The following is a 26,846-nucleotide window of genomic DNA, read 5'->3' as shown; positions in this document are numbered from 1 at the left end:
CTATAAAAACCATTCATTTGCTATGGACCGCTTAGGGTCTATAAAACCAGTTTTAGTGGCAGTCTGACCCTTCTCCTCTTTACATCTCTTGCCCTCATTAGACGATAGTAGAAATTTTCATTATTTGTGGCTGTTTTCTGTTGCTTTGACGCCCTGGGAGGCGATAAAGAGGTAACTTAACCCCCGCCCACTTTATGAACTCTGTAGCCTATTTTAAATAGTATTTACCGAAATGATTTTCTTATACAATGCATCATTATCAGCATAAATTCTGAAAATCAGCGCATTCTATCGTTTTGTCCTATCCGTTTTCCCGTATCTTTTTTATTCTTAATGTGCTTTGTTTTTTGTTTTTTTTCTTTTAAATATGTTACAGCGAATTGTCAATAACTCGAACTTCGATAGCTTGAAATCCTCTATATCTCGAATTATTTTTAATTCCCTTGGAAAAACCCGTCTGAGTCGAGGAAAAAAAACATTCAAAACTTGGAATAACTTTGCGGTTATATTTTACCACTGTAATTTGAAGTGACCCCAAAACTACTTCAATAACTCGAAATTCAGTATATAAGTTTCTCTTTACCTCCACAAGTTGAAGTTTGTCTTTGTGTCTCGAAGTTTTTTTTAACAGACCTCTGTTAGTCGAAACCCCGGTATGCAGATTGCAACGTGTAAACTTTAATATGTATTAATCCTGTTTAACATATTTTTGTATCACATTCTGTTAATGTTAAGCTGTCTATTTCCTAGTGAACTAAATTTATTATTAGTATTTGAAAGTCAATTCTTGACATTTGAAAGTAAAGTATTTATGTCATGCCTATAATGCACTAGTGAAGTTATTCTTAGCTTTGTAGTGGCTTAGAGAATAAATTTAGCGATTTTGTACCTCTCTAGCTCAAATTTTCATTTGACTTACCTCTATAACTTGTTACGGTTTATAAGTCAGGTTTTATGCAGAATGACCTCAATAACTCGAACTATGCATAAGTCGAACTATACATAACTCGAAGAGAAATCTTAGTCCCGTAAATTTTGAGTTAACATGAGCCGACTATATTTCCTTTTTTCTACACATGGGAATAGTTAGAAACTTGGATGGATTCAGGGAAGTGCTTTGGAGCCATGGATTCCCAACTCTCCCGATATCCTAAATTTTCTTCAGCCGCTGTGTGCTTCTGATTCAAATTACCATATAAAATTAGTTTTTTCATCATTGTCCCCCTCCCCAAATTTTTATGTATTTTTTGCGAACGCGGCTGGTTAGAAAATCAAATTTTGGCACCACAAGAATTTTTATTTTATCTTACGTATTTAAAAAAAAAAAAAAATTAACGAAAAGGAAAAACATTTTAACATTTGGCCCATGAACCTACGAAACGTAAAAACCATTTTGTTAATGCTTCTTGTAAAAGAAGGGAATCTGATTATTCGGGTCTCAAAACATTTTTTGCTTCCCTAACAGTAAATGTAGGTAGAAGGTAGAACGTTGCTTTGAAAAACTTAATTTATTCACAAAAAGGACAAAAAAGAAACAATTCACTTTCATCTTCCAAGAAATATCTTCTTTTTTCTTTTATAAAAAAAGGAAAGCCGAAAAAGTGTCATCCCTAGGGTAATCAACAGATCATTTTCTTCAAAACTTGTACCACTCTTTTAGCTTAAGGTATGATTCTTAGCCCATACCCGATGAGAAGGACATTGTAAAAATTTGTAAGCAATCCAAAGGTATTCAGTAGTACGAACTCTGAAGCGGAACTGTGAAGTACTCTAGAAATGGGTTTAATAAGTAACATGATTCAAGGATACAATGATATATACAAATATGCAGGTTAGTCTTCCATCCCTATAATAATGATACAATAATTGTGGCATATTGACATTATAAGGTGCCAAACTACTGAAAGGACATGTGGTAAATAGAATATGGATATTTCAGTTGCTGCTCTCTGGACGTTTCCTCCTACCCTTTTTATTTTTAGCAATACCTTTTGTTTGGTATTTCCATTGAAAAAATACCCTTTTTAATATTTTCGTCGAAAAACAGCAAAATTGCCATTTTGCTGTTGTCGCACATTCTTTTTTGTCGCAAATGAGTTTGACCCCCACCCCTAATGGTCAAATGTATGCCCTGAATTGTATCCAATTTAGGCCTATGGATGAATTTTCCGTAAGTAACTTTTCTTCCAATTGACTTGTGAGTTTGTCAAAACAGTGGAAAATTCATTGCATACACAATTCATATGATATATATTTTTCAGATGATATATTGGTGTGAAACCATTAATGGAGGAGGGTTTAAAGGTCATTTACGACACAAATGAACATGTTTGGATTCAGGATGAAACACTGATTTCAAAGATATGGCAATTTCCTTTTACCTCAATATTCCGCTAATGGATAAATTTACCGATCACCTTGCGCTTATTTTAATTCATATAAACTCATCTTTGTACGCAATCCTCCCCTGTTTCCTAAATTGTAAAAACAGGAAGGTCTCCAAGGTCGGCCAAGTTTGATACAAGTGCACACCCCTGTCATGAGAACAATTTTTGCTTCTTCATATTCAGAAAAAAAAATTTTATAGTATTTTCAGAGTCGTTTCCAGTTTAACTAGTCTAAAACCAAAGCCCCTTCACCGAATTGCCTCAATGTAGTTCTAGATTAGGTAAATGTATGACAGTTCATATTATTGACTCACCAATAAAATGAATATACCACTCGATGCCTTTTTTTATGATCTTTACGAATATAATAGTCGTTTCGGTAAAATTGGTGCAAACAGTATTACTGGCTTTCATATAAAGTGAATATACCACTCGATGCCTTTTTTAACGCTGTTTACAAATATAATAATCGCTTCTACCGCAAATTCAGATTTAAGCACTTTTTGACCTCTTAAAAATGACCTAAATATGGGGTATAAAAAATCTGTAATAGTTTAGAAACAAATTTGGGCTGTATATTTGCACATCAGGGGGGTGGGGGTAAAGCATAGCATATATTAAATACGTAAACTAACCATTGCTGTTTTTTTCGTTTTGTTTTTTATGTGTTTCTGCACATCGAATTTTAATGAGAAGAGAAATCACCAGTGCATCAGCACAAACACATAAAAAACAAAACAAACACCTGCAAGCGATTTCGAGATGTTATTTTACCCAGGTTTAGTACCCAAACGGTGCACATCGAATTTTAATGAGAAGAGAAATCACCAGTTCATCAGCACAAACACATAAAAAACAAAACAAATAAAAAACAACAATGGTTAGTTTACGCATTTAATATACGCTATGGTTTACCCCCCCCCCCCTGAAGTGCAAATATGTAGCCCAATTTTGTTTCTAAACTATTACAGATTTGTAATGACCCCATATATAGGTCATTTTTAAGAGGTCAATAGGTCAAAAAGTAAACAGCATTAAAAAAGGCATCGAGTGGTATATTCACTTTATATGAAAGCCAGTAATACTGTTTGCACCAATTTTACCTTCGTTTCTATTGAAAATTCAAATTTAAGCACTTTTGGACCTAACCTAAACTAGCCTTATTATAAATAATTTTGGTACTGAGAAAATGTGGTATTATTTTGTCGGAAAACGACCGATAACTCATACTTTAATTGAAAATTCGTCATTTTTAAGAGCTCAAAAAGTTCTTAAATTTGAATTTGTAATAGAAGTGATTATTATATTGGTAAAGAGCATAAGAAAAGGCATCGATTTGGTATATTCACTTTATTAGTAAGTCAATAATACGGACTTTCATACATTTACCCTTGATTGTATGCAAAAGTTTGCTGATTTTTTTGGTTTGTTTTGTTTTGTTATATAGCAAAAGTTAGTTCATACTGGCTTAAAAAAAAAAACGAAATCAGTGAACTTTCGTGAATATACAAGGGCTTTATCAGACGAAATTCTAGTTGAGGGGCTTCTTGCTACCTTTAACAGTAGTTGAGATAGATAAATAAAACTTTAAGGAGTGAATCCAGGGCCATATATCCTGGATTATGGCATTGACCCGTTGTCTCCACCGCTTTCATATTGCTATTTGGGTTTCTGGAAGGAAACACTACAAAATTCTGTTAACTGTTTTAAGAAATTCTAAAGCACTTATTAATATCATTCCTGAAGGCATACAAATAAACATTAACCTTCCCCCCATCCGCACCGAAAGGTCAAACATATACTCTGAATTACATTATGTGCAATGAATTTTCCATATCGCTTGTTGCAGTTGTCCTGCTTGTTTTATGTCAAACCAATTTGAAGGAAAAAGTTGACGCATGGAAAATTAATTGGGCATATATAATTCGGTGCATATATTTGACCATTGTGGCGGGGTTTCTCAAAAAGAGTTTATTGGTACGCCTTAAGAAATGATATAAATAAGCATTTTGAATTTTTTAAAGTGCATTTCAGAATTTTATAGAATCCTTCTGGAGGGTGGAAACCCTAAACTGATACTTTTCTGGGCCTTAGAAGATTCCATAGATGTCAGGTCTGAATGTTGACAAAAAAATTACCTTAATATTGAGATTTCAACCTCTTTCTCATTGGCTCTAGTTTTTTAAACATAGTTCAAATTATTTCAGTAGGAATTTAAGCAATATCAAGGGTTTTTTCCTTAATTTAACAAATAGATTTAGAAATCTTTAAAACATTATAAGTGAGAACTGACCATAGGTGTGAGGCTAAGAACATTTTTCTCCTGCCTCATTTGAGTAATACATCATCTTCTCAAGATTCGCTTTTATAACACTAAGAATGGTCATCAAAGTTCAGTGCCCTTTGGTGTGGAAGGGTAGAGATAGGTACTTCAAAATACCTTTTGATCATTAAGGCTTTGGGTACATTCATGAGTATCACTTTCCAGGCCTTGGGGAAGGGGGGGCTGGGGTACAGTTAAAGCTGGAAGTTACTCTGAAGACTCGAGGCGAAGAAATTTTGATTGCAATTACGTAAGACATTTTTAGAAGAGCGGAAAAACTGCACAATTACCCCTAATTTTATTCATCCTAAAAGTAAAACTTTCAAAAGTATAAAATAATTAGATAGTTTTTTGCTAAATTCTACCTTGTATTAGTTTTGAAAAAAAATACTTGACCGTTGGGAAGAAGTTTTCATGGGGGAGGGGTCAATTACTGTTTGTAGATCTGTTCTTGTTAGGATTTGAATGGAAGTATTTTCCTCTTTTGATACTGGGAGGGGGCTATCAGCCTGATGGTACCAATATTCAATGTCGAATTTAAAAGCAGTAACACTTGACACCTTCCCCGAGAAACAGATGAATTTAATCTGTTTTATCTTGCACGTTGACACCCCCGTAATTCACACGATTTTTTCTACATTCTCCCACTACTTTTATGTGGCTATCATGATTTTGCTTTTTTTGTTGTTTTAAATCAATAAAGTTGTTTATCTTCCGGGAACAATAAGCACGACTAGTTACCATCGGTTACCATGTAGAAATGCTTGAAAAAAAGGGTAATTTTAAATATTTGTTTTAGTTTTTAATTAGTTTTTAGTTTACAAGAGAATATTTAGTCACTTTTCAATTTTTTTTTTTTTAAAGGTAGCTACAACCTAGTAAGAGTAAATATTGAAGAGTTATGTAGAATAAAGGACTATACGCAGGAACTTGTTCCCTGATGGGAGGGTCGAAGTTGAAAAAAAAACCGTAAGTTTATAGGAAGTAAAATTTTACATTAGAGACTTTTTTATCTTGGAAAGTAGTGAATTTTGTGGCATGAAGATTTTCAGGAATAAATCCAGATCCTAAATAATGACCTAGGAAGGTCTTTCCAAGTATCTACCTTCACCCACTCCCATTGCAAAAGGCACTGTCCTTTCACGAACTTGGAAAATTTAATGTCTTCGATGAATGGCTTTTCGCTACCTGTAGCAATTAACCGTAAAAAAAAATATTCCAATATAAGCTTAGAAAAGCCAATTTTATGTATATTAGCAAACAAATGCAAAAAGAACGAATTAACCTACAAGAAATTTAGTGAGACAAGATTAATAGTTCAATATTTATATCAATTCAAGTATATAAGGTGTCTGAATTGCAGGGGAAATACAGTACCACTAGGTGAATAAGTCGTTCATAATTTTTATTCCGAATATTTGAGAAAATATTTAATACTTTTTAATTATTCAGAACATACCCAAGAAGTGAAGTTAGGTTAATGTTAATTGGATATACCAAAATATTATGAAAATGCAATACTTTTTTAACAAAATTATGGGAACAACAGCAGAAAATTATGGAAAGCAGGCCGAACAGAACGGATTATATTAAATACCTAACATAACCCAACCTAACTAAAATACCTATTCTATATATTAAAAAATTAATTAACATATACCTACAATGTAGCTTTTCCATTGAGCCTAAGCAAAGTGTCTCTAGATACAGATAGCTAAACCGATTTTTGTCAGATATTGCTGATCAAAATTTTTGAGTATGCTCTGAATAATTAATAAGTACCAAATATTTTTTTTTTGCAGCAGGAAATTATATGAAACAATTATATCGTAAATATGTTCGTTATGTTAGTAATTAAAAAAACAAACAAGTTTTTTTTCAAATTAAAGTAAGTAGTAACATTAAAACTTAAAACGAACAGAAATTATTACGTAAATGATGGGATTGCTAAACCACAACACATTGCTCTTTACGTCAAAGGTTTTTGGTTCTTTAAAAAAGAGCTTCTTATTGTTCTAATTAAACGAACATAATTTTCATGAGTCCTTGAAAGATTGGGAAAGAATTGATTTTAGCGTAAAGAGCGAGTTGTTGTGGAGGAGCAACTCCCATATATATGTAATAATTTCTGTTCGTTTTAAGTTTTAATGTTGCTCCTTACTTTCAGCTGAAAAACTTGTTTTTTAATTTAGTTTCTGATCGTTTTTTAAATAATGCCAGGAAATCTGGCTACTTCTCCACGGAAAAATCCCCCCTCTCCAAGGATTTATTCTCTAGACAATTCAATCTTGGTGAAAAAAAGTAAAGGATACGGCATTAGACTTTACAGTCCGTACCGGCGGTGCTGATCTCCGTTTCTTGGCCCTTCAGCTAGGAAGTGAAATGGGGGGCTGGGGGCCAGCCATCCTGTGCTTTCGCACACCCTTCCTGTTTACCTTCCCCAGATTTCTCCAGGTACCCATTTAGAGCTAGGTCGACTCTGGCTAAGCTTACAGAGTCACGCCACTGACCCCCGTCCCAAACTGAAGAATTGGGTACACTGGGATTCGAACCTGCGTCCTCTCAGACAAGGGATATCCTGGATAATTACCCTTAATATCTCCACATGTAAAATTGAGACGGAAAAGAGAAAGCAAGAGATAAGAAGAATTCCGTATAGTAGTTCTGACAGATTCCCTCAAATTTAAAATTTCCCATGGAAAATTTGTCCCCTGGAAACTTCCCACCCCATGAAAAATTATCCCCGAGGAAAATCCCCCCAGCAGAAAATCCCCCTCCCGAAAAATGTATGCATACTTATCAATAACAAATACTATACGTCAACAATAGGAACATTCTGTAACTTAAAGACTTATCCCCATGGACTGTGGGAGGGGTCATGATATCTCCAAAGGTATAGTTGTTCGGCCTTTCAACTCTGCTGAACAAAATGGCTATCTCAAAATTTTTATCTGATGATTTTGAGAAAAAAGGGCCGTGGGAGGGGGCCTAGTTGCCCTCTAAAATAACACGCATCCCTGATCTTTCTTCTGGCAGAAAATTTAAAATTTCACATTTTTTCAAACAGGCACTTGAAACTTCTGCAGTAGAGGTTATCTGATACGCTGAATATGATGTTGTGATCTTTAATACGATTGTATGACTTTTAGGGGATGTTTGCCCCCTTTTCCAAAAATCAGGCAAATTTTTATAGACTCGTAACCTTTGGTGGGTAATATTAAGCTTATTGAACCTTATATATTTGAGACCTGCATAAAATCGTGATTCTTTTGATATATCTATTAGTGTTAAAATTCCGTTTTTAGAGTTTCGGTTACTATTGAGTTGGGTTGCTTTTTACAGTTTGTTACCACGGACTGTTTGACTATCAGGCGATCACTAGTAATGAATGAATTATTGAAAATTTATTTAAAAACCTAACAAAGAATGTTTTGATCGGGGCGCGAAAATCATTTCTCTCGAATACCGTTGTCGAATATCCAATATTATTATATCGATCATTAAAATATAACTTTATTTGTTATCAGCAGCATTAGTTACGAAGCTACTCACTAATCAAGTAATAACCAGGGGGTATCTAAGAAAAAAGTAGTTCTTTGTCTTTTTAATGTGTCAAAAATGATGACGGTAAAAAAAAATGCGGAAGCATTGACAGCTACTAATGTACATTACGCAAGGAAATTACCTTTCTTTTTCCATTCATTGTCAATGCTTGAAGGTTGAAGTTTCTTTTGAAGGTTGGAGTCCGCAGAGGATTTTCCGCAGATGCGTGGAATGTGATATTTTATTTAAGGATTTTTTGGGGTCGTAATGGATAAAAAGACTTTTCGAAAAGGGTCGATAATGTTTTTTTTTAATTTCGAAATGATTTTTGGGTTAAGAAACTGGATTTGTCCGGGAAAAAGAACTTTTCTCTATCTTGGCAAGTAGCTGAGTTAGATGGATGAAAATTTCAGGAATGGACCCAGCTCCTTGGAAAGCAGCTACTTCCACTTCTTCCCCCTCACAAGGGCACTGTTCTTCGGTGAATTGACAACCTGTAAAATTCTCGATGAGGGGCTATCTGCTGTCTTGGAATGTAAACACTTTGGGTAAATGAAACTTTAAGGAATGGATCCAGAGATAATTCCGAGGGGACGCGCAGCTTCAGCCACCTAGTGTACATCTCAGAATGGCGAGTATACCTAACAGTTCTACCAGGCTTGGCGTAGTTTCCATTACCCTTTCGAAAGCTTTCATCACGCCATCTGGCGTACGCAATCTGGTGTACGCGATTTCTGAAAGCGCCTGCCCCCTCGATAAAATCATGGCCCGTGTAAGTCTTTTACGCCCCCTTCTTTGCCCATTCCCTGTTTTGTGAGGGTTAGGAAATTGTATAAAAGACAATTATTTATATTAGCTTAGGCAAAATAAAAAAAAAATAAAATCCTCCTAAAAATTGGTCTTGAGTAGAATTTTAAACCGTATTTGGATTAGGACATTTTTCAGTTGATAAGTTGTAAATTAACCATAAGTAAAATTTCAATTAACATTTGATAAATGAAATAATTATCTGTTCAATACAAACATATTAGCCCGAAATCTTTATTAATCTTTTTGAGATTCTTCATTTTAAAATGTTACTTTATTTGAGCTAAGAAGTGGGAGAAATAGTTCTAAATAAAATCTTTAGGAAATAGTAACTAATATTTTGTTTGTAATTTTACCAAAAAAAAATGTGTAACCAATGACCCTAAGTTTTGGTAAATTTACTATCAGCATATTATCACAGAGAAAAAGAAGAAGTAATTGTAATAAAACCTTATGGCTGATAAACTTTGTATTCTTCTTAATGCCTTAAAATTTGACATAGAAAAGTCAATCACTTTAAGTTCAAATTTTTCTTCTACTTACTGGCTTGAAATTATATATTGAAGAGCCAGTCAGGTTGTAAAATGACTGGATTATTGGGCTTCGGTTTTGTATGTGACAAGGAATTAAAGGGATTGGTTAACGAAAATATGTCGCTGGTGTAAACCAATGAAATCAAAGCACTGTTTTTACCGCGTAATTATTGGAAAGTACACTCGCTTTTTCTTTTTGATCTAACCCTCCTAGAGTTTTGGTAAACGAAATTTATGAGAAACTTCGGATTATACAAAATAAAATTAGTAAATATATTAAATTTACTTTGCAACATTGAATCTATCCTAGGATAACAAAATAAAATAAAATTTGGTAGACTTGGTATATTTATACCAAATACTTTGTAATTTAAACACTTGATAAAATTGTTAATTTTGAAGCAACAAATTATTTGGTTAATAGTACACATTTTAGGTTATATCTGGCAAAATTAAAAATCACACTATTTTAATGTTTTAATCTGATATGGCAAATCTACTGTTACTCGGAAATTCACAAAAATGCTATTACTACTTACACTAAAATTAGATTATTTTGCAATGATAAATAATAAAAAAATCGTAAGTCCTCTTTTGCTACTTAGTACTAGAATTACGAAATTGTTTTACACTGTTATACTTTCGCTGCCCATAAAAGACATGAGATAGCCTACGTTCACAATTATTATAATATATTAGGATTAAATCTAATAATTATCTTTCAAATTTTTGGATCTTCTCTCTTTTTAGAATCTCTGTGGGATTTCCCCCTTGAAATTTTGTTGCGATTCTCAGTACTTTTGTATTATACGAGAAACACTCGAGAACTTGGATCGAGAATGACGCGAAAATGAGACAAGAAACTAGTTAAGCAACTTTTTTATGCAAGACAATTAGCTTTGGCTCGGTTGGAAAATATATTGCATCTATATTTTATAGGGCTGCGAAACAGGCTTCTCCCCGGGAAATACCTCCCCCCACCTCGTAAAATACCCCCACCCGCAAAATAACACCGAGAAAAATAACCCCTCCCGGAAAATACGCTACCGTGGAAAATATCCCTCCCCTGTGGAAGATAACCCCGAAAATACCCTCTCCCTGTGGCAAATACCCCCCGCGGAAATACACCCCAGGTAAATTCCTCTCAGAAAATATACCCCCCCCCATGGAAAATAAGGCTTTCCAAATTAGAGAATTTAATTTTTTTTTATTTATGTAGGGGAAGGAATTTTGGTACTTGTGTATTCTGCGCCACTCACTAATGTTTAGGCTACGCTGTGTAAAACTCGATAACAAACCGGTTTCTCCGTTAGCTTTTTTTCAGCTAAGCGCGAGACAAGACAGACAAGTGACAGAATATCTGTGAAATATGTAATGTGGGAGTATTTGGGAAATATTGGAGGGAGGGTATTTTCTGCGGGGGCTATTTTCCATGGCGGGAGGGTATTTCCCGGGGAGGTAAACGCCGGTCACGAGGTTAGGTTAGAATAGGTTTGTTTAGGCTATGCATATAATATATGCTAAGCTCTACCCCTCCCCCTTAACGTGCAAATATATAGCCCAAGTTTGTTTATAAATTGTTTTATTTCATCATAATTATGTTTTATTTCATTAGCACTAACCAAACTTCACTTCTCGAGTGTTTCACGTATAACACTTAAGTACCCGATGCCCCTATCCACTAGTATTTAATGTGCCAATTATTTTTTCTGCATTGATTGAGTTTTGGTAATTTTGTACTTTCTCTGTTGGTATAAACCTGATCCTCTAATAAATCTTCAAATTTCCAACCCAAACTTTCAAGGTTCTTTGCCGCAGCATGCTGGCGGATTTTCTGCTTGATTTGTATTTGATTTGCTTTCACTTTCTACGGGCTCGTTTATGATATCATGAAGGATTAATAATCTTTATTTCTTGGCTATCCACCCATCTACAAAGTTAAAGAACTAGTCTTATTTACTAGTATCTTTATTTACCATAGCGTTGATCAATTTAAGTCAGATGGTGACGATTGAATGGTAAAATTGGTGATATGGCCGTAAAAAAAACAAAAAAAAACAACTGTTGGAAATATAAAATTTTGATTTTCATTGTCTGTCTGATAATACATTTTTTTTGTTATTGATAATCCTAAAATCGAATAGTTCATAGAATTCTGTAGATGGGGAGGGGGGAGATAGGGGTCAGCCATCGTGTGCTTTCACACTACCTTCCTGTTTACCTTCCCCGTATTCCTTCAAGTACCCATTTGACCTGGGTCGACTCTGGCTAAAGTCATACAACAGCCCTCTGACTCCCATACCAAATAATTGGTGATACCAAACTCGAATCCTAGTCCTGATGGACATCTATTACAATTTCAGTGGGCTAACCACTCGTGTAGGACAGCTTAAACGGGGGTTATCTATCGGAATTATTGTTGATAACCAATGGACCTTCATAATGCATGAAAAAAATCAAAATCGGAAAAATTGACAAATCTAGCTTTAGAATGTTACCCTCATTTGAATAAGCTAGCGAAATTTGACAAATTACAATTGAAGTGCCGAATTAAGACGGTCAAGAAATAACCATCAAGAAACTGTAATTTCAGATCCTAGTTTCCTAATTTAGAAATGAAATTCTGATTCGTAAATGCCAGACTTCCAACTGCATTCTGACTTGTTTCAACTACTGGGGGTGGGTTCGAGAAACTTTTATCGCGGGGGTTGAAATATAAAACAATATATTTTGAGCCGTATCGTTTTGTTTTCCCAGGCGCGGTGGTTCTTTAAACAAATCTTCAGTGAGGGTCTCGCGTACCCTTCCTGCTTTTAGCAGGTATGATGAAGAATTTATTATAGTTGTCACCATGTATATTGAAAATCCCAACTTCTTAGGAGAAGAAAAGTTATTTAGTAGTCACAAACCTTACAGTAGCCGGATTCCCAAATAGCGCTTTTTAAGCAATATCCAAGCATGTTTTCTTTTTAGATGGCAGGCAGAGCATCATGATATAAGACTTGCATTCAATATATTGTAGCCTATTGCAATCGGTAGCAAGTAATTTTCGTCTCTGACAATTGCTTTCAAAGAAAATAGTTTTCATTGGCTGTTAAGGATGGAAATCAATTGTAATAAGCTATATTGAACACGGGGGATGTCTTTCGATACTTCTAACTGACAGAATATGTTTCATCTCAAGCTCGTGCTTGACTTATGCGACAACCATGTCCCTAGAATTTTTGTACTTGCCGTCTGCAAGAAATTTAAGTTTTTTCGGGTTCCTAAAGGAATTTCATCCAAGAAAACAAAATTTTCGGAGATGAAATGACTAGTATAGAGGCACACAGATCAGTCTGATTAAACAGTTTGTGTTAGCGAACTGTATATAAGGCGTGACTGGTGCTAATAATAACCAGAACTCTAGATTATCAACCCCAAATGTACAAAATGTAAACTTCGTTTTTTTTTCCAATTTTCGATTCAGCTTGTATGAGAATCCTAAGACCATTATCTATAAAATATGGAATTTCTAACTTTTGCAGAGAAGAATGGGTTTTTTTCAAAAGGGAATAAAGAGCGACATAAAATATTAAAAGGACAGACCTGGCACGGCTTTCCTCTCCTTGACCCCCTGCTCTTAATGTTAAAGTTTAAAATTTTGTCCCAATGCTTTAAGAAGAGATAATCAAACAGAGGACAATTGGAATGGGATAAGAAGTTTTTCAAATGCCTCAAGAATTGAAGAGTTCAGTGATGCACATTTGTTTTTAAAACTATAAAATTTTCGGTTCAAATATTTTTAAAAGGCAAACATTACAGGCACTCATAGATGCTTTCAGTAAAGCATTACAGAAATTCAGCTCAAAGAGTGGAAGGACTGAGGAGGGGAAAGCCAACCTGATAGATAGGTAGAGTTGTCCATTTTGAGCTTTATCGTCGCTCTTTACTTTCATTTGAAAAAAAATTCATCTAATTATCTGATTGAGGAAACACCTAAAACGGGATCTTGAAAAGTAGCCTGGTTTGGTGCTCCACACCGATCTGGAAATGTTAACCTTGGGGGATTTCTTCTAAGTCACCTGTTCCATCAAAGCCATCCTTTATGTGGATGCTCAACAGCTACTGGAAAACTAGTGATTCGACTGGGAAAAAGACTTTCTGTAATTTGGATTCTCATGTTGTGCCCGGCATCGCAAATTACCTGTAAATAGGGTGCAAAAGAAGAAAAAACAGACGAATACTTACATGTTATAGCGACCACACATTTGTTCTTGATCTGAGTAAAACTTTTTTTTCCGTCTGCATTCAGAGATAATTAGCTTAGTCCCACTGATATAAACTACTAGGCAGGTATATTTTAATTAAATATTTAATATACGAAATTGGTTCGGTTAATTATTTAATATAATGCGTTCTGGGCGGCAATCTTTCAATAATTCTTTGTTGTAGTTTCCATAATTTTGTTACTAAATTATATTTTCATCATATTTTGGTATATTTCATGAGGATTAACCTAAATTCCCTTCTTGGGTGTGGTCGGTATAACACGTAAGTACCGATAGGTGTATTGTGACAACATCTTTTAAATCCCGCGATTCAATCCTGCGAAAAAGCGGATGTTTGAAGACATTTTAAGCTAATTTTCACTATTAACCAAATACTGCCTATGACTATATATTTGCACGACATGAGAAATTTTTGGCAAATTACTTAATTATTGTTCATGAATTTTCTCTGACCTTCAATTTCACACCAAAGTTAGTTTAAGCTCAATTTCCTTTTGTCCCGGCTTCATATTTTGATACTTGAGAAGAAGTCAAAAATGGGATGGAAAAGAAAATTCTCATTGAATTAAAACATAAAAAACAAGATACCCCCCCCCCCCCTCTTTGGAGACATTTAAAGTGATCCCTCGCAGAGTTGAGACAATGAAGGCAATTAGTCGGAATACCTGTCATATTCATCTCCTCCACTAGGAAGCTTTGGTTGACAGGAACACATTCCAGTGAGGTATCCTTGACGATCAGTTGTCACGTGGAACAGGCTTCAACATACATTAGGAATGCTTTTGAGCCCAAAATCACAAGGTCAAGTATGTATGCGTGGCCAAAGTCTTGCAATAGGCTACTGAACTCAACCCTTCCTGTAGAATTCAAAGATTCTTAATTTTCTGGGAATTTTTCCTTTACATTATCAAATAAAATCAATTTACTTTTATTATTGGCATCCCCGAAGACAATTCCTGCATACGGTGCCTGTCCAAGGCTATTACTATTTTTCACTTACTTACCTATATATTTCATGCCACTAGCCTTTTTACGGTTTTTTTTTCACCCCTCTCCCGCTGGAAATAAAATATAATATTCAAATATGTTACTTTTATTTCATTGATATCTCGTTGTTTGAACTCCTGAAAAATCAAGTTAACCCCTCCCCATTTATATTGAAATATACATTTTGCCCCCTCCCCCTATAATTTTGTGAATTGACGCCACTGTTTAAAAGAGGTTTCGTCCGTTTTATAAGGATGAAAGAGAAGAACGATGTATTAATGACAAGATAAATAGCACCAAACCGGAATGTATGGAAAAAAATCCCCATAAGGCTGCATTATTCCACTTTTATAGTTAAGCTCATAGCAAGGCCGGGTTTAAAGGTTTCATTTAAAATCAATATTTAGGTGCCATTCAAATATATGCGTCTTTACGTTTAGATCTTAGGACAGAAATAAATGGTGCCTGGTGGACTTTAACTAATTTACCTGATAAGGGGAAGAATTTTATTGCTACAAAAGCACTTTTCCGCTCATACAGAAGATTGTCTGTTATTTTGTATACTTTTTGTCTGGGTGAGGGGCAAAAATAACTGCTCTCCTTCCACCAATCCTGCGGGTGTTCACTTGGGAATTTTTTACCTGTTTGTACATCCATGCACCTTTTAGAAAATAATTAAGCGTATCAAAGGTTTTACTCTAAATAGTAAGAGGAATAGTCAATTTAGTCGATATTATCACATGCTTTGAACATTTTTTGGCTAGAAACGGAGTCAAATCTCGTAATATCCACTTTCAGTTTTGTTTCTTGCAGTGGCGGAGCCAGGCGGGGGGCGCGGGCGTCTCCCCTAGCGTAGTGGTGGACTTAGGGATAATATCATGTTGCCATATTAAATATCATAATTTTCGTTGAGGGTGAACAGCTTTTCATTTTTTTGGCGGGGTGGTTTCTATAACCACCCCGCCATACTGTTGTTTTTTGTATCAATATTTTTACATCGCTTTAATTTCAACAAATTTATTAGAACTTCAACCCTCAGCAGATTTTAGATTAAATTTACGACCATTTCCACAACCTACTTACGGTGTATAATCATTGAAGTTCCCTTTTAATTGCTGGAATTTCTTTGTTTGCAAGTTTATTGGAGTAAAATATTTTGCCCCCCCCCCGCTTAAAAATCTTGGATCCGCCCTTTTTTTATATATATTTTTTATGGACTGTTTCAAGTTGTGGATCTTCTGTTTAAACTCATTTGATAAAAATATACCGGGAACTAAATATCACATGTTTAGGTTACAGTCACGTTTGGTTAAAAAAAAATTCCTTCTTCCTTCTATGGCAACCTTTCAAAATTTAAACCTTCAATAGTTAAGCATTTATAACCTATCACGTGGCCAACTAGACCAACAACCCCTCTATGTATCCTTGATGACCAATACCCGGAAATAAAGCTTACATCTTCAACATTATCAATACTTAATTGGTATGTTTCGTTTTCATAATAATGCCATGAGTATAAATAACAGCAGAAAATCCCTATTTTTCTAGTTTTAGAGGACAAGGTTAGAAGGCCTATTTGCCCCACATCGGTATGGGAGTATGAGGATATGTTGCAATAATACTTGTCCTTCACCTTGATATATGTTAATTTAAAGCTCAAATACAGACAAACTAAACCGGAATCAATGGAGATTCCGCATCGCTTCCTAATTGCATAAATTCGCAGGATTAAAAATCGGGTTTTAAAAGCATTCGACAAAATGACTGGGATATGTTTACTAGGGTTTATATGACGCGTAAAGGCAACCAGGAATATACCGGTTAACAAAAGAAAAAAAAAAGAATAGAATCAGGAACAATTTAATTTTTCTCAACATTCACCGTAATGATTTATGACAAAAATAAAACAATGCATATAATCAAGCTCTTCGGGAGAGCCGAACAACTGTGGCCTATAATTTAAAATTTTCGTGTTTTTTAATTCGCTCTGGAGAGTTCCACTAACTTTTTTCTTAAAATAGGCCCAACGTGTATCGATGCATGATACCGATTCAGCACCAAGTATTTGAGGTCGCTATTTTCGACCCGTGCCTGGTCATCAAACAGCATAGAAAAACGTTTTTTTTTTAATTATTTTTAACTTGAATCTTACCCAAGAGGTGAGATGAGAGGATTGGTCATGGGGAAAGGTTGTAATCTATTTCACAGATTCTAAAACTAGCTGACGCTTTTGAGAAAGTGGCCGTAAAGTTAAAATACACCATCCACATAACTTATTCCGTTGACAGTTATCAAAAACTAAGTAAATTATATCTGCGGAAATCTTGTTCTATATAAAAAACATTCTCTTAATATATTATTTGTGTTTTGTATCATACTACTTTTCAAATAATTTAGACATTTTAAGCTTCTCCTTGAAGGTTGCCTAATTTCAAATCATTTTTGTTTTTCCAAAGATTGCAATTAAGGCCTATACTGCCATCTATACTTTAGAACATATTTATACTCTGTGCTATATCGTCAAAACTCCTGTCTAAAAGAGTCATGGCTTAAATGATTTTCTTTTTGTTCATACATGTAAATAGTTTTTATTCATTAAGTTTCTACTTATTGCTAATTTCTTTTTAGATCCAAGAGTGAAAGACTGGCCATTTATGAGTGGATGGGGGTCAACTGTAGGAATTGTTGCCGTCTACATTGTTGGAATAACCATTGTTGGCCCAAAACTGATGAGGAATAGAAAACCATATGAGCTTAAAGAAGTGCTATTTATGTATAACCTGTTTCAAGTGCTCTTCAGTGCATGGATGTTTCTCAAGGTATCTATCAGTCTTTTCATTCTATTTCATTTTATCCCCATCTAATGACACCTATATATAACGGTGACCCTTTTTCTAGGAACACTTTTTTCTTAAACGGTGGTTGCGTGATACAAAATATTTCTTTTTTCGCCCAAATTACCATGCGGAAAAACTACTGTCTGAAAGAGTTATTAAATATTTTTGTTTACACTTATATGTAGGAAGCTCTTGGCCACGATCATTAGAAGTTCTTTATGTGTTCTTTAAATCATTTCTTAGACCATAACGCTTTTCCGTTTACAGAATTTAAGAGAGAAAAAATGGGTATAGTTCAAATAAAGCTGTTTTATTTAAATTATACCCGTGTTTCTTTCTTAAATTCTGCCAGGTGGTTTTTGTATCAGATTCATAGCCTAAATTGTTACCCTGTCCTAAGAAAGGACTCCAATCGATAGGCCTAATCTGTTTGGTGAGTGTTGGTCCAGTTCTCACAACTTTTTATAAACTTGTGAAATCTCTTTCACACTTTCACCACCAATTTGAGCTAGCAACACTGTATTTAGAATTGCTTTTCTGCAGTTTGGTTCCATACAACAGTATGAATAAATAGTACAACAGTATAAATACCAAACGTATTTTCTAGCTCCTCTCCACTTGTGTAAAACCTATGACAAAGAGTATTTTGAAATACTGAAACCAATTTATTGTCTTTTTATTTTTTAATAAAGGCTTTAGCAGCATTTAGAAACGTTTTTATTTGATCTTACATGGTCTTATTTGTATTATACGTGATTGGGAGCGGAAAAGTTGCATCGAATAATTTTTGTTGCGTGCGAAGGGAATAAACGGAGATTCATTGGATACTCATCCGTAAAATGAGTTTTCGCAGTCATCAATTATGCATCTTCCTGTGTTTGTACTTAATAAACAGCTGAACTAATCAAGCCAGGTACGTAAAAAAAAAATCGCAAAACATTTTGTAGTCGTGGGGATGGCTGTAGGCAATAAATTATTAAAATATAACTGAACAAAGCAGCCAAACTAAATAGAGAGTAAAGGGTGTACGCCAATGACAAACGCAGGGGGAGGCCCCAGGGGTCTCCTCTCTATCCCGAAATTCTTAATTTACGAAAAGGTTACTTTAAAACGTCAGACTCACCCTTTCGTTTTGAACGAACTAGATATTAATACTGTATCAGAAGTATCAAAATTGGTATTCAATTATAAATAGTTTATTGGTTTATTGTATTACTCGTAAAAGTGTAACTCGTCGTAGAGAAACTCCAAAGAAACCATGGATTACTCGAGCTCTTTTAAAGGCTTTTATTAGAAGAAGGTATTTGTTCAAAATGTGGGCGGCTAGTAATAGTGTAAGTGATAAAACAGAATATAAGAATTATATTAACCAGTTAAATACACTACTTCGTAAAGCCAAAGCTGATTACTATTGTAATCAATTAAAATCTTGTGAAGGTAGCCCTAGAAAACATGAGAAATTATAAAATCCATCGCAAGTCCTAATTATGATGGTATATTTCCTGACGGTATACATGATGATAATACAATGGCTGATAGAATGTGCCGTCATTTTACTAACGTGGGGAAGGATTTCGTTCAAAGTATAGTCACATCTGAGCATGAAGGTAGTTTAAAAAAATATTCATTGAATGCAAATGATGTTTCAGCATATTTGAAGCCAATCAATGCTTCTGAGCTTTCTGGAACATTGAAAAATATGAAAATTGAAGCTACAGGCTTTAAGTTAAAACTTTAAAATATGTTTACCCTGTTATTTATCGGTCATTTAGTGTATTTATTTAATGAATGTCTTAGGACTGGAGTGTTTCCAAGTTGTTTTAAAATTGCAAAAGTTATTCCTGTTTATAAAGGTGGGGATAAAATGTACTAGGAAACTATAAGCCCATTTCTTTATTACCAGTAGTATCCAGACTGTTTGAGAAATTAATAGTCAAGAGAATGATTTAATTTTTGGAGAGAAAGTCATTTTTAACCCAAATCAATTTTGTTTTCGGAGGGGTTTATCTACTGAGCATGTTGTTTTATTTTTGACAACTTCTGTGAGTGATGCGTTGGATAATGGTATGAAAGTCACTTCTATTTTTCTTGATATTGATGAAGCTTTTCACTGCGTTGACCTTTTTATACTCATTGCCAAATTAGAAAATTGCGGTTTTAGAGGACCATTTCTTGAATTACTGTCATTGGTTTTAAAAGAAAGAACTCAATAAGTACAACTAGGGGATAATGTCTCTTGAGTCAGTAGTGTTAAATTTGGAGTACCTCAAGGGTCTGTTCTTAGTCCCCTATTATATCTAGTTTTTATAAATGATTTATGCAAAGCCTTTAATATGATTTCGTATGATCTTGACTTTGGATGTGACGGGGAAAAAGTAATAGTCCCCAGATTTGCGGATGACACTCATTTAACTGTGGCTACACAAACAGGAACTCAGCTTTTGAGTCGTATTAGTTCTTGTCTAGAGTTTGTACAAAAGTGAATGAAGCTTAATAAGTTAAATTCGAATTATAGTAAATCTTGCTTTTTACTGTATGGTAGGAGCTCAAATTATTACCCTTAGATAGACAGATTTAATTTTGCTGATATGAGTATTTTAAGAATAAATTGTACAAAATATCTAGAAGTTTTAATTGATGAATATCTTAGTTTTAGAGAACATATAGATTATGTTAGTCTTAAACTCGCTAGGAATGTTGACATTTTAAGAAAGTTGAAGGACATTTTCCTAAGAGATATTTTAAGAACACTGTATTATTCCTTAATTTATCCTTATCTGCTATATTGTTGTACTGTTTGGGGTAGTACATTCCTTCTCACTTCCATCGTATTCAAGTTTTGCAGAATAAAGCGCTTCGAGTTTTATGCGGTGTTTGTTTTAAAGACTCGGTACAAAAGAGGTATATAGATTGCAATATCTTGCCTTTAGCAGGACTTATTACTTTTTATCGATGCCTGTTTATATATAAATATTTTCAAAATTGTTTACCAATATTTTTAAGAGTATGTTTGAACTAGGAAGTGATATTCATACACATTTTACGAGACAGTCTAATATAATTCGTCGTCCGCTTGCTATAACCATAGATCTCAGTTTTCTATTCGACATCTAGGACCCCGTGAATGGAATTGGAATTGTTTACCTACGACTTTAAGAACCATCGATAATTTTCGTGGATCTCGGCTGGAATTAAATCTATTTTGCCTTAATATTTGTGCTTTTAGTTTCTTTTTCTTTTGTCTTTTTTCTTTTTTCAAGTGTAATCCCGTATCGATCAAAATGCAGGGTAATTGAATTTTTTTTTCTTTTTCTTTTTCTTGTTTTCTTTTCCTTTTCTTTTCGTTTCTTTTTTTATTTTCCTCTCCTTTTTCGTATTGTTTTTATTTGTATGTGTATTGGGGTTGTAAGCCCAAACAAGCTTTGCTTCGGGCCATTTGCTTGTTTTGTTTATTTATATTAATAAGCCCATCTTTTTCTCTCTTAACAAAATGACATGCTGGCTTTTCGCTCGATCTCTATTGACTACTTGTCCAGTTTAGCTTGCATTCGTCCATCAATCTGTGAATCAATTTTATAGGAATTCAACAATCCTTTAGATTTGGTGCACCTGTATAACTTGGCTTTTAAATTTGCAAACAATATATAAACAAAAATACAAATAATATTGGCTGTCTGATATCCTTGAGAATATACAAGGAAGCGTACATCCTATAGAAAGGATGTACGCAAAGAAATGTAGCACAAAACCAGATCGGCCCAGTGGCTTTTAATAGGAGAGGGGAGCATTTGCCTCCCCCTAGTTCTAGAATTTTTTTTACTTAATTGAAAAATGGCTTTTTGTATATTCAGTGACAGAATTAAAAACAAAAGAAAGTTGCCCCCTTCTTGATTTTGAAAAAACACTTTGGAGATTTTAAGTCCGATTCTGGGATTCCATATTCTTAGAGATTGGTTGTATGGAACCAGATATATATATATATGTATATATGTATATATATATATATATATATATATATATATATATATATATATATATATATATAAATATATATATATATATATATATATATATATATATATATATATATATATATATATATATATATATATATATATATTGGTCAATCAAAATCTCGTAACGGAAGGACCCATCTGATATATTCCTAATCTTCCACAGGAGTAAAAATAAAATTTAAGCTTTCCAAATTTAAGCTACCAACTAAACAATTTACTTTGTTTACACCTAGAGTACTTGAATTTGGCCGGAAGTACCTAAATAGCTTAATATAACAACTTTAAAATATATACTGTATCATATATAGTATACCTTTGAGATAGTGAAACACAGCACCAATACATATTCCTCTGCGGATCCCAGGTTTCATCATTTCAGATTATTATAAAAGGGTCGCAATTTTATATTGTAGATAATAGCAAAATGAGCTTATGCAAAGAAAACTGTCTTGAATTAGGTATTAGCTATGACGAGTTACTTGGGTTACATACCGCTTTTCTATCGCCTTCGGTTCCGGATAGAGCTTACTTCTTTAATAAAAAAGAGACATTTGTGTTTGCCACACGCGCAACCTCTGGACATTATTTTTAGGGGAAAACCAAGTTTTTAACACCCTTGTGGGTGACGAAGTGAGAAATGAATTGAATACATTTTAGCAATTAGTTTAAGGAACTTGTCTGTGAGTATTGTTTCTTTTGATAGCTGAAAAATAAAACTGCCTTTTTTGTGTACTTTTATTACAATTTATTATATTGAGATGTCTATTTTATGGTATTAGGCATTGAAAATGTACCCGTATGAAAAAGGATTTTGGAAGAAATGTCATAAATTAATTTTATTTTACTTTATAGGGATTCCAATATGGATGGTGGAATAAATACAGTCTCCGATGTGAGCCTCTTGATACCTCAAACTCATACACCGCCATTGGGATGGCCTCAATTGCCTGGTGGTACCTATTTTCTAAGTTTACAGAATTTTTGGATACAGTTTTTTTCATTATGCGAAAGAAATTCAACCAAGTCAGTGTCCTTCATGTTATCCACCATGCCGGTATGCCATTAGCAGTTTGGTGGGGTGTCAAATTCCTTCCTGGTGGACATATGACCTTTTTTGGCATGTGCAACACCTTTGTTCATATTGTAATGTACACATATTACCTCCTTTCGTCTTTAGGACCAGAGGTGCAGAAATATTTGTGGTGGAAGAAACACCTCACTGGTCTTCAGCTCCTCCAGTTCGTAGCGGTATTCATCCACAGTGCCCAAACGTTATTTAGCGATTGCGATGTTCCCACAGTATTTCCTGTAATCATTTGTTTATATGCCATGATGTTCATTATCCTTTTCTCCAATTTCTATATCAACAGTTATACGAAACCGCAGCACAAAAAGAAGATTGTTGAGAAACAAGAAGTGAATGCTAACACCATTACCGAAAATAACAGAGCGGAAAAAATTGAGCTTTCAAGTTCAGGAACAACTAAGAAAGGAATTCTTGACAATCTTGGATTCAATCTTCCCGTGTGTTTCTTATCCGATCATACTGTTGGATTACATAAAATGGAATAACAAATGACCTTCCTTACAATTTTTTTTTTCCAGCCTCATTGTGAAAATAGATTTTTGCAAGTCGTGATGAAGCGTTGTAGACTTTAGTGATACTATTCCAAGCCACTAAGTTTCAGATGTATTCTGTGTTCTTAAATTCTTATGTTTTCGTACAGTCAAGACTTTTTTCATCTAAATAATTCGAATACGATATGTCATTCGTTTCGCAGTACCGTGTATTTAAAGAAAGCGATTTCTATTTTTGTATATTTTGTACAGAGTTTAAGCAGTGCTTATTGTGTTTCCTTTTGTGATTGAAAATATAGGAGATTTAATAGAAACTCAATCTGACATTTTTACATACGTGCTTTTAGGCAAATGTAAATCAAATGGGAAACAATTCACCGTATAAGGAAACAATTGGCGTGTGTCATGTTTCAGTAAACCGTACGAACGACCCGGTTGAGGGGACGTCCTCAGCCTGTCTTGAAGGTTGGTCTTAAATTTAAAAAAATTAAAGAAAAGCCAAAAACTGGTGAATTAAAGGTAAAATTCAAAAAGCTGGCACAATCTGGATCTTTCGAGTTGAGTCGAGGCTGGCTCCGTTTTAGTGCACATCTCAGAATTATACCAAAAAGTCTTTTCGCTAGAGCTGGTTCTCAGCTATGTCCTATATAGCTAAGGTAAAAAAATAAAGCTACGGCAAAAAAAGAATAATAAAAAGTACTAAATATTAGAAAACCTCCAGAGAAATGGTTAAAATTAAAATCTTCGGGTTCTCCCTATACAGCCCTCAAAGAAAAATTGAAGTTATGTGTTGCCAGATTGAAAACGACGGTAGAGAAGGACGAGCTGTAAAAATTTGGAATATAAACTATTGCGTTACCATCTATTTTATTTCTGCAATGAAAAGAGCAATCAGTTTTCTGTGATGTATGACTACATAACAGGATATATACCTCTGCAACTTTGATCATTTCACTAAGATCCACTTGAGGAGCTTAAGAGGATAATAACTTATTTCCAGGGGTAGTTAGAGAAAGGCCCTTTGATTCTGGGCACAACAAAATGTTTCTTAGTGCCACTACAACCTACTGAACTGTATAATTAGCTATGGTTGTCTGAAAAGCATTAAACTTAAATTAATCTTGACCTGAGAAACTTACTATGAAAGATTATGGTCAGGGTAAGTAAATCAAATATCTGTATTCACCACTGATATATTTAAAATGAATTTGGTACGCCTGTGTCTGAAAGTATATACGGGTCTGACACCCCTGGAGGTAAGAGATAATTCTTAGTTGTACATGTTTGCAGGAGGAGAAAGGTCCTGTGACCTCTTCTCAACGTGGGAATACATTCTCCCTATTGTCCCGTGTTGGCAGATGTGTTGAGTTTTATATTACCTTTTAGAATAATACTATTTAATGACTGAAAAACAAGTGAGTATTGCTCGAATAGTTAATTTGGGGGTCAGAGGCTTTCTGAAATCCCGAAATTCATCATCTCTTAAAGACTTACTCATGTATGGGAATCGACTCGACTATCAACTTACAATTATGTGACTCAGAAATATCGAAAATAATAAGAGCAGGAGTTTAGGTTTTTAAACAGTCGTATTTTCTCACAAATGCAGCCGTTTTTATGTTCTGTGTCAAAACGTGTTATTATGACTGTTGAAAAATTTGTTTCCTTTAAATAATTTTATTTTACATTATAGGGATTCCAATATGGATGGTGGGATAAATACAGTTTCCGATGTGAGCCGCTTGATACCACAAACTCTTACACTGGCATTGGAATGGCCTCAATTTGCTGGTGGTACCTAGTGTCGAAGTTTACCGAATTTTTGGATACAGTTTTTTTCATTATGCGAAAGAAATTCAACCAAGTCAGTGTCCTTCATGTTATCCACCATGCCGGTATGCCATTAGCAGTTTGGTGGGGTGTCAAGTTCTACCCTGGTGGGCATCTGACCTTTTTTGGCGTATTCAACACCTTTGTCCATGTTGTTATGTACACATATTACCTCCTCTCGTCTTTGGGACCTCAGGTGCAGAAATATTTGTGGTGGAAAAAACACCTCACTGGCCTTCAGCTACTCCAGTTCATTGCTGTATTTATCCACAGTGCCCAAACATTTTTTAGCGACTGCGATGTTCCCAAATTGTTTCCTGTAATCATTTGCTCATATGCGATGATGTTCATTATTCTTTTCTCCAATTTCTATATCAAAAGTTACACAAAACCGCAGCACAAAAAGAAGATTGTTGAGAAACAAGAAGTGAATGCTAACGTGATCACTGCAAATGTTAGAGCTGAAAAAACTGAGCTTTCAAGTTCAGGAACGACTAAAAAAGGACTTTTTGACAAACTTGGATTCAATCTCCCAGTGTGTTTCTTATCTGATCATACTGTTGGATTACATAAAATGGAATAACAAAACATCCTTAAAAACATTTTCTTTCTCATTGTGAAAACAGTTTTTGCAAGTCTTGACAAAGCCTTGTAGACTTTGGTGCCAAGCTACTGAGGTTCGGACTTGTTCAGTGTTCAAACTTCTTATGTTTTTTGCGAAGTCAAAACTTTTAATCTAAATAACACGAATAAGAGATATCAACTGGATCGAAGTACCGTATATTTAAAGAAAGCGATTTCTATTTTTGTATTTTTTTTTTGTACAGAGTATAAGCAGTGGTTATTGTTTTTTTTCTTTTGTAATTGGAAATGTTGAGATTTAATAGAAATTCAATGTAAAATTTTTAATCCATGGTTTTAGGCAACGGCAAAATAACGAGAAAAAAAAACGCCGTGTTCAAAAGCCAATGGCGTGTCTGATGTTTCATTAGATGTTTCAATAAATCCTGGGTGCAGTTCTTGGGAGGGAGGCGACTAAAAATGTTCTGACGGACTGTCTTGGATTTAAAAAAAAGTTTAACACCACAAAGGAAAAGCAAATCAAAAGAAAAGTACATAATGTTATGGTAAAATCCTGAGCTTTTGGGAGGGGGATAGGGCTAGATCCATTTTGATGTATATTGCTTAGTTATGTCATGAAGTCTTTTGACTAGAGCTTTTGGCTTGTTCATCTCAAAGCCTTTGGTGCTCCCCTGTCTTCTATAAATCTTAGGGGAAAACCATGACTAAGACTAAAAATCTCCCAAATTGTAGAGATGGAGAAGACCTCCATAGATTTGAGAATGTGAAAATCTTCCGTGTCCCCTCACACCTTTTCTAAAAGAAAAATGGAAATTGAAAAACAGAAAACGTTGCTAAATTGAAAACGACAGTAGAAAAGTACCAACTCCGAAAATTTTAAATTAAATATTAGACCATCATCCATTTTGCATCTGCAATTCTTAGAATAAAGAACTATGAAACAAGAATGTATACTTCTATCACTTTGATCAATGTATCAAGATTCATTTGAAGATTCTTAAGAGAGCAGCAACTCGTTTCCAGAAATAGAAGGGCCCTTTGACTTTGAACAGGACAAAATATTTCTTAGTTCTAACACAATCTGTTGAGCCGAATAATTAGACTTAGTTGTTCAGACAGTATTTCACTCAAACTAACCTTGAGCTGAGAAAA

At 34.4% G+C, this 26,846-nt stretch overlaps 1 protein-coding gene across 2 annotated transcripts; it reads left to right on the top strand.

Annotated features, from left to right (window-relative positions):
• The first annotated feature begins 1,672 nt into the window (after window positions 1-1,672).
• Window positions 1,673-26,014, top strand: LOC136037089 (very long chain fatty acid elongase 7-like). Of its 2 annotated transcripts, none has more exons than XM_065719539.1 (3): window positions 1,673-1,831; window positions 17,480-17,670; window positions 24,976-26,014. In XM_065719539.1, exons 1-3 carry the CDS (start codon window positions 1,777-1,779, stop codon window positions 25,693-25,695), a joined length of 966 nt encoding a protein of 321 aa, XP_065575611.1. In that variant the 5' UTR covers window positions 1,673-1,776; the 3' UTR covers window positions 25,696-26,014. The 2 variants fall into 2 exon arrangements, with proteins under 2 accessions (XP_065575611.1, XP_065575610.1); XM_065719538.1 differs by lacking the exon at window positions 24,976-26,014 and adding an exon at window positions 22,557-23,596.
• Window positions 26,015-26,846: the final 832 nt, after the last annotated feature.

This window comes from Artemia franciscana, chromosome 16 (genome assembly GCF_032884065.1).
Source record: "Artemia franciscana chromosome 16, ASM3288406v1, whole genome shotgun sequence".
NCBI lineage: Eukaryota > Metazoa > Arthropoda > Branchiopoda > Anostraca > Artemiidae > Artemia > Artemia franciscana.
This window is presented reverse-complemented; position numbering and strand designations above follow the sequence as displayed.

Bases quoted from the DNA above. Each gene is read 5' to 3' on its own strand.
- LOC136037089 (XM_065719539.1), top strand. From the start codon at position 1,777: ATGGGTTTAATAAGTAACATGATTCAAGGATACAATGATATATACAAA. The intron at 1,832-17,479 runs GTTAGTCTTCCA...ATTTCTTTTTAG, and splicing joins TGATATATACAAATATGCAG to ATCCAAGAGTGAAAGACTGG. The intron at 17,671-24,975 runs GTATCTATCAGT...TTTACATTATAG, and splicing joins GTGCATGGATGTTTCTCAAG to GGATTCCAATATGGATGGTG.